Source organism: Micropterus dolomieu, linkage group LG03 (assembly GCF_021292245.1).
Source record: "Micropterus dolomieu isolate WLL.071019.BEF.003 ecotype Adirondacks linkage group LG03, ASM2129224v1, whole genome shotgun sequence".
In the NCBI taxonomy this organism is placed as follows: Eukaryota; Metazoa; Chordata; class Actinopteri; order Centrarchiformes; family Centrarchidae; genus Micropterus; species Micropterus dolomieu.
In genome coordinates this window covers 7,489,903-7,498,853 of record NC_060152.1, presented here as the reverse complement: position 1 = coordinate 7,498,853, position 8,951 = coordinate 7,489,903, and the positions used below count along the sequence as shown (strand labels likewise).

General features: G+C 39.3%; 1 protein-coding gene across 1 annotated transcript in view; it reads right to left on the bottom strand.

Moving 5' to 3' along the window:
* Window positions 1–2,017: 2,017 nt before the first annotated feature.
* The window catches only part of syngap1b (synaptic Ras GTPase activating protein 1b), a 149,192-nt gene continuing 142,258 nt past the window's right edge, over window positions 2,018–8,951 (bottom strand). Inside the window, exon 22 of the mRNA XM_046044302.1 lies at window positions 2,018–3,656. Within this exon, the coding sequence (XP_045900258.1) occupies window positions 3,297–3,656 (360 nt within the window). The 3' untranslated portion in view covers window positions 2,018–3,296. The remainder of the gene's footprint in view (window positions 3,657–8,951) is intronic.

Below are 8,951 nucleotides of genomic sequence, written 5' to 3'. Positions count from 1 at the left end.
TAATGCTTGAGAATCCTAGATAGATAAAGAGTGAATAGATGAAGAGGAATCAAAGGATAATTTTAAAAGACTAAGAGAGAGAGATAGACTGAAATAAATGCTTTGAAAGTAAATCAGCTTTGACTGAAAGTCAAGCACCTTTGAAATACATCTTACCCACAATATACCTCCCCTCTCTCTCATTTTGAGCATCACGCCTTCCTTGGCCTTTGTGTTCCTCCGTTCTGCTGATTGATCAGACTGCATAGCTGTTCTTTGCATGCTTGGCAGGCTAACATATACCAATATGACTCCAGCCTACCTTTTAAAAGTAAAATGTAGATCCAAGCAAGAGTGCCCAACACATTTTAAAAAATCCTGTTTTCATATCAGAGAGAGAGAGGGCCCAAGTTAGGTAAAAAAAACAAAAACAAAAAAACCCCAGCATTTCCTTACATGGTCCGCTGGGGCTCTGCACCATCCTTTGAGCAAAGAGAATGGGACCAATGCCCCAAGTTCTCCCTTTGTCAGCCAATCGCGTCACGAGAGAGGGCTCTGGACATTTGGCCATGCCAACCTGTGGACTGCCGATGGTGCATCAGCCAATTAGGTTCCACATTGTCCTCCATGAAGCTTTGAGAGTGGCTAGGGGGAGAAAAAAAAGGAGACAGAGAGAGAGAAGAAACGGGGGAGGGTGCTTGATCAGCTGCTATTGAAGTATAGCTAGAGACCGAGTATCTGCATGATGGCAGTCTTTCCAAAGCTGGACTCATCTCTTTTCTATAGTTTTTGTGTTCAGCTCTGAGGCAACTGCTTGTTTACCTGAGTCACTGAGGTATTTTCACAGCAATGTTAATTTCTCAATCACGGATCATCTCACATCTCTGAAAAGATGTTCAAACCTAGTCTGCTTTAAATCCACCATTCTTTACACAGAAGTATTTTCACAAGAAAAAAAAGTAGCCCTACAAGCTGACTAAACAGAAGCCAATCTTTCCCTGCGTATAACATTTGGTAGTTCAATGGATAAACATTCACTTAAAGTATGACCTAATCCACTACCACTGGCCTAGAAAGTACTAGCATTGGCCACGATGGCCTTTAACACTGCAAAGTTAGTGATTTGTTCTCTCTGAAGAGAAAAATGTCTGACACAAAGCTGATGCGAACTCCTCTTGATTTAACCTGCACGTTTAAACAAGCTGAGTTGTAGCAAAGCGACACCAGTGTGTGTGTGAGGCTACATAGACAAAAAAACAAACAAATTTACATCCAGACAAACCTTACAACAGACAGTTCATACACAAAATGAAGGAATATGGATACACATTACAAACATTTCAAAGACTTGTGTTTTCAGCATTGGACACATGAGAAACTGAAGAGTTCATTTTAAAATTACATCATACAATATTTCTAAAATGTACCGTTAACAATTTACTCTAACCATCTTTTAAATTGTTTTAATGCTCTTGTCGAATGTTTTCAAAAATAGGTGCCACTCTTCATTTTAAAATGAAACTTCAAATTATGGAAACTACACAAAGAACGATGTCATTACCGATTTTTTAAAGCATCTGTGGTGTAAAATATTCTTATTGTCTTAAGCAAGGCATTATAATGTGCATTTGGTCGATGACTAGCTAGTCTATTGGCCAAAGGATGCTCAACATATTTATCCTAGGCACTTAATGGCAGGCTTAGCAAACCTAAATGTTTGAAATGGTGTTTTTACACATATTTGAGAACAAGATGATTGTTTGTTATCATGTCACACAAGGAAATGTTTACTGTAATAAAATGTGGTAAGAGCCCCAAACTAAAAACATAAGGGGACAATTACTATTTCTGTCATTAATATTTATTTCACATTAGTTTTGGTAAAAAAATTGAAAGAAAAAAATTGTTTAAAATGTTTTTCTGACTAAAAAGGACTAATAATGGCACCGCTTATCTTCTATATATGAACACAATAGACCAACACTTTTTAACTGAAAAAAAGCTTTAAACTTGGAATAAGATCCATTCATCCATTTCATTCAATTAGCTTCACTCAATCTTAAAATTATTAGTGCTCTGTGTAAATTGAAAATAGCACTTTGGAGCTCAGTCTTCACAAATTTGAAATAGCCCGTTCAATAGATGATCCATCAATTTTAAGCCGCTGGGGAGCTGCTTTTATTAACTGTAAATAAAACCAGAGATTGGAGGAGAGTGCTTCTAAAACACAGATATGGAAACCCCAACAACCCCATTAGACATAAGAAGAACAACAGGATGCACAAAGAACAAAGACAAAGACACATATAAAACATATTGGGAAAAAAAAAGTCCTGTCAAAGACAAATTGCAGGAGAGAGAGAGAGAGAGAGAGACAGAGAGAGAAAGAGAGAGAAAGAAAAGACAGTGAGTGAATCATGAAAGAGGCAGTGCTATGGCAGACACAGACATTTGACTTGGAAAATGGCACCATTTGTTTCTGTTTAGCACCAGTTTGTCACATATCGGTTCTGAGATTGAGAAGAGAAAAATTGCACGAGCTCAGTCCAAAAACAAGAAGTCCCTTAGATTGAAAAAAAGAGAAAAATTCCCAAAAATGTCTTTGTCACTCAAACCTCTACAACGCTTGATCTTGTGTCTTTGAATCTCTGTTTTCAGCCCACAGATCATTTTTCTGACTAACAAAGCTATCTTGGATCTCCATCTGTTACTTCTGTATCAGATCTCTATTGGAAAACTCAGTTGAAAAACACTCAAAGGCACTAAGAAAGCCAGACTACTTCACCACATCTCTACCTAAACAATTTGCAGCCTGGCGAGTTCAGGATAGGTATATTTAATGCACCTACATCCATGGGAATCGAGGGTTACTATAAGTTAGCTTATAGCACCTGCTAATGGCTACTATTAAGTCTTTGGGGTGCAAGACATTCTATAGTGTTTGTTCCTTCCATGTATTTCTTTCTCATGAAGCTGCAGACAGGCAAGAGAGCACAGAGCAGATGTTCACATATTGGCTTGGTACGTATGTCAATTCAGTATTTCATAAGGTATCATTATCTTGTCCTGCAAGACTGATACTAACTGAAGCTCCATGTGAGCATCAAGAGAACAAGTGTCCATTGAAGAGCCCTTTATATTGTGTGTTGTGGTATGCACTGTACAGTAGCTGTATGATTACTACTCGTTCCTCGTTTCTTCTCTCTCTTGCCCGGGGAATAAGAATATCTAAGGCGAATTCTTTTCAGAGCATTGTCTTGCTAAATGGGAAAGACGGGGACAGTGTTTTCCTGTGTGTCATCTCTCTCTGATTTGGCTCAGTGTTGTGTTTGACCTACTCCCCCTTCTTCTGCTATGCCTGTAGTTGCTGTTGCTGTGGATCCAGTTGCCTGTGAGGTTGTCATGGGGGAGGATGTTTGGTTGCCACGGAGCTCTCCATTCTGACTGGGATGTTGATGAGGAGTGGGTAGAGAGGGAGGGTCTTCAATTTGGGGGAGGACGCCATTGTTGGGCAAGCTGTCTGAAGAAATGCCCAAGGAAGAGACTCTGAAGCCTTGATCGTTGGTTACCGCTCCTCCTTGTCCTCCTCCTTGTCCTCCTCCGCATCCACCACCTCCCCCTCCACCTTCAGTTTTCACACCGGGGTCTGCAGAACCCAGGGAGGAAAGCTGGTCCTCCTAGCGAGATAGAGAGAGAGGGGAGGGGAAAGAGTAGTGGGAGCGGGGAGAGATGGTCGTAGGAGAGAGTCCATTCAATGAACGATGGGAGGGATATGAGGAGTTGTAAAGGAAATGTCCAATCAAGGCAGATAACGTGACATGTAGAGGGGGAAAAAATCACATGGTGAAGAGGAGTGAGTGTGTGGGAGGAAGTAAGAATAGTGAGACACAGATGGGAAGAGGACAGGGAGGAAAATCACCAGAGAAGTATGTGATTGAATTGCGTGGAAGTGTAAAACATCAACATTGACAAATACCGGTTGTAATGAGTACATGTAAAAGCAATGGCAGAAGCAAAAGGAAAGAGGAATTAGAAAATAAAAGACACAAGTGATAAGGGATTGGTACAAGCACACAGAAAGAAAGAGATAGACAGAGAGAGGAGAGAGAGAGCCAAATGAGTTACGAAGTTGATGCATGACGGACACCAATAGAAATGGCAGCACAGGAAAAGGGACAAGGGGAAAGAAGGGATGAAGGGTGAATTAAAATTCTTGAGGCCAAAGGGTCCTGATCCTCTTGGGATAAGTAGCAAGGGGTGTTTGTTGGGTGACAGGTGTCAGGAAAAGTCAGAAAGTCAAGTGAGTCATTATTTGCCAATGGGTACAAATCATGATCAATATTTACTACGTTTCTATGTAAATGTGCAAGCTTGGGGAGCTGAAAGTATTTTAAATTAAACACTACAAAAGCACTCTACAATTATGGCTTCCAAAAAGATCTTAACAGCACATACTGTAGCGTCAGCCGGTTACTGAAAACATGCAAAAAAACGTCAAGCCACAAAGAGCTCAGAGCCAAATTTTAAAAAGCGTGATAAAGGTGCATCCTGCAGCCTGGCAGGAAATCCAAACCTCTGTCAAATTCACCAACCACAATTTCTAACCCAATGTGTTGCTGCATGGGTGTAAACCCTGGGTTGGAGCTTTTGATTAGTGATTAAGACAAAGTTTGGTTTTGCCATCTTTTCTTACATTGGCGCAGAATAACAGCAATGCAATACTAGTTTCATTATTAGTTTATATTAAGGTCTGTTTGCAAGCCTTCACTCCCAGTCTTGTTCACTGACATCTATGTAGGAGCAGTGGGGAGAGAAAACAATTGGGTTATTGTGCCAATAGACAACTATGAGGTCTCTATTTGTAATGGTGCTTAATATGTAAGAGCTACTGCAAGACGATTTGAATAAAGAAGCATTTTGAAAGCTGGAAATCACAGTTTTGCCATCAGACCTGGGTAGAACCTCTTGAAATAATTGCACTTGATTTATCTTGCCTGGCACATTTGCTGTGTGGTGTCTAGACATAATTACAGAGACTCTGTTTCACTGTTTCAGTGTATAACGAGTACAGAGCCATCTAAAAAACTCTTTATCTTTAGCAATCATCGGAAATATGTATGACATTGAATACCACTTTAATGCTTACATACAAGATGTATGAAATACTGTAACGTGAATGGAATGATGTGCTGTAGAAGGAAAGGACAGGAAGTAGGAGGGAAAGTTTGGTCTGCATCCAGTAGAGGAAATGAATCAAAAGGATCAAAAGCAAATTATCACTGGATAAGCTGTATCTGATGGGTGTGTCCATTGTGAGTGGAAGGTGTTTCCATTTCACTTTAAAAAAAAGTGAAAAGAAGAATGAAAAAAAAATCACCCCAAAATCTGATGTGAATTAGCAGGCCTTTTCTCTTCTCAATCAGAACCAAAATGGATGAAAACATTTCCAGCTGCTAACTGGTGCTATGAACAGCTACAGTAAAGGTATGGTCAAGACAGTTACAGGATGCCAGTAACATGACTCCACTAACACTTGTTTTATTACTCTCAAACACAACCAACAGTGTAATTTAATATCCATGTGTAGACCAATACACATGTCTATTAAACTCAAACCAAGCAGCTGAACAAAGACATGGCAAAATGTTTACTGACATCCTTTTTAACTTACCAAACTTGCTTCACTCTCTGTGGGCTGTAGTGTTTGATTACTTGGTGCATTCAATTACAGCTTGGTGTGAGAGTGTTTTTTATGCTAATGCAAATTGTTGTACTGGAGACAGAAACAGAAAACACTTAGTGGAGCACTGAAATGTTAGGTGTATAGTAATGATGCAGATAGAGTATCGTACACACAGGTTCTTACCCATCTCCTCCAATCTCCAATCAATTTGAATCGTGGATGCCTAGGGCAAACTGTAAAATCTTTCTTACCTCCTGCTGTAAGTGTTGGTTTAATCAATTTATATATGGCAGTTGTTAAATTAAAAGAACCCCAGTATGGCTTAAGATGACTAGCTTGCCAGGTGAAGAGCTCTAACTCTGACGCAAAACAACAACAAAAAAACATAGTATGCATGTCACACATCATCAGACATACCAACAACTGGCCTGCGCCACCATTCAAACAAATAATGTGCCCAGGTGCCAAACACATACACAAACACATAAATATCAGAAACACTGACTCGCTGAAAGACACAGAAAACACACAAAAAACATGTGCACATTAATCAGTGTTCTTCAGGGAAAGATTGGGTCAGATACGGAGATTTCCCATGAATCCCATTGTTTTGTCTGAGGGCGTGCTGGGAGGAATGAAAAACTGAATGGAAATGTAAGTGTGCAGCAAAACACAGCAGTTAAAAATATGTTGTGTGAGAGGGAAAAAAAATCTTAAATAAAAGAGCATTCACACAATATATTTAGAGACTTTCAGACAGATTTATCACCAAGAATAGTAATCCATTTTTGGGCCTGTTTTTAACCAGGAATTTCACTAGTAAACATGCCCAAAATATCTCACAAATCTGAATAGAAGTCTATGGAACCATAAAACATGTGATTGTGTGTATTCTCTCTTAATTTGGATTTTTCTTCTTTTCTGTGTAGCTGCTTGGCAGAAATGAACAATTATGCATTCAAAATTGTTTGAAAATAATTTTAGTGTCTGGTTATGAATTCACTAATGCCTTGTCATTGTGCAATTGTAAGAACTAGAGGGAATCTGCATCCTGTTTGTAACGAGTGTACATGTAACAGTAATACTGTATATTCTCTATACTAACCAGTGGGTTATACAGTTGATTATTGTAAGACTATGTTTAGAGCATTCAAAGATAATAAAGGCCAAGTGAAAAGAAATGGTGACAGTTAATTATCATAAAAATCTGAGCTGAATATTTGCAAATGCCAACATGTGAAAATAGCAGAGTTCAATCATATTCATTGATTATTTAATCTTTTCTGCATTTCAACAATGCACCCAATGCAAAGTGTTACAGGAAGGTCTCCGTATATGACATGAAACTCATTTGCGAATAATAATAGTGTTGGCATATACTGTATGTCTGTCGCTTGCTGGTTATGACTGAATTGTGTGTGTGAACATGCAATGGCGTTTTCACTTGTAGAGGGCTGCAACACACAAAATGTTTAATGTTTTGAAATGACATTAGAAATCTCTATGTCTTTCTTTATATTTCTGCCAAGACATGTTTTATATGTTTATTGGTCATAACATAACATAAGTGAAAAAAAGCAACCTAAATTTTCTAAAATGATTCAAATAAAATTGACTTTGAAGTCTGTCACAGAATATTTCCAGAGTAACAGTGGATACAAGAAGGCAAAGAAAGAAAAACAAAGAAAATGTCAAAAAAGGAAGTTTACTTCATACAATGCCAATCATGGCACTGTGCATAAATTAGACATTTTCGTCATTTGCCAGTAAAGAAGAATCTTTAAAGCTGCATTAGACAATATATGCATGTAAAAATAGCCTTTGTAATAAAACATAGATCTTTTCAGCCTAAGTCAGGAAATGGGACTCTAACAGAGACAGACATCCCATCCTGTTTAATTAATATGACTTAGATTTTAAATTCTGATTAGTTTCCTAGATTATACATTTTGGCTACAGGTAGGCTTAAAGCGTGGTTCCAGACATCTAGTCATCAACCACATCTCCGATTTCATCAACTTTGCAAAGTGGTCTGCTGTGTGGATGGATGTTTCGCTAATATGAAAAATACCTGAGCTCAGCCTTTATGAGCAGGACTAAAATTAATGAAATTACAAAACTATGTCAGAGTAACGGAGAAAAACCACTGAAAACGTATATATCACGCAACATTTCACCATGTATCAGCACTTCTCGTTTGTTGTGGTGGGGAAGCCACAGAAGTGCTCCAACTGTGAGTCAAGAAACATTGTCTGTGGCTAGCTTGCAAAAGTTATCCAGCCACTCTGTCTGCTAAAACGACACATTAGCTAAGTCAAACAGAGCCAGAGAGAGTCTTGATTTACCTCCGTTTGTCTTGATCATCAATTAAACATAGCTTCTCTTGTTTTTTTGTTGTTGTTGAAATCGTTGGAACAGGGCATATTTTTATTCATCTTTATTACATTTCCAACCTCACTAGGCCATTTGGTATCCTTAGGTAGAAAGGGATCACAGTTCGGCCTGGTGCTGTGTGCAGGTAACTGATATTGTATAACATGATGTACGGTTACTACAGTTGCTGCCAAGTTGCTTAGTGCAGCTTTAAATCTTTGAAATGTTTTATTGTGACTCTTTCCACACAGAGGTGTGCCCTTCAAGTAACCTCTGTCCAAAAATTCTATGGCAGGCCTTTTTTCTCAAAGATAAATGGAACAGTAAGTGGGCCTGCCAGTGTGTTGGCTTGAAGTGAGTTCACAGGGTGCTGCATATGGACAGGGACGCACATAGAGAACAGCAGAAGTGGAAAAGAGGCAGCAGGTTATGGATGGAGAGTGAGAGTTTGCCGGTTGGTTTATTACCTGGATACTCGGGGTGGGACAGGCGCGAGACGGGGCTGCACTAGGATGGACTGACGCCTCCCCTAAGAGAAATCACCGTATCTCATCAACATAGGAGGAGAGGAAAGGAGAGGAGAGGAGAGGAGAGTGGAAAGCAGGAGGCAGGAGGAGGAAGCTGACAGCAAAGGAAGGAGGGACGGCTTGTGTGCGGAGGAGGGGAGGATTAAGAAGGGCAGTGAGGGTTGAGGAAAACAACAGCCACCCAAACAATACATACACAATGCGCAACAAAAAGTGAACAGAAAACAAGGACATAAATATACACAAAAATGCTCACACACATTTACATACATATACATAATGGCAACCCTACACGCACAACATTATCAGACAACCCAACAGCCTGAAAGCATTAAAGCAGCGTGCCATGCTGTTTCATTAACAGAAATCATGCTTAGGATAAGAAAGAA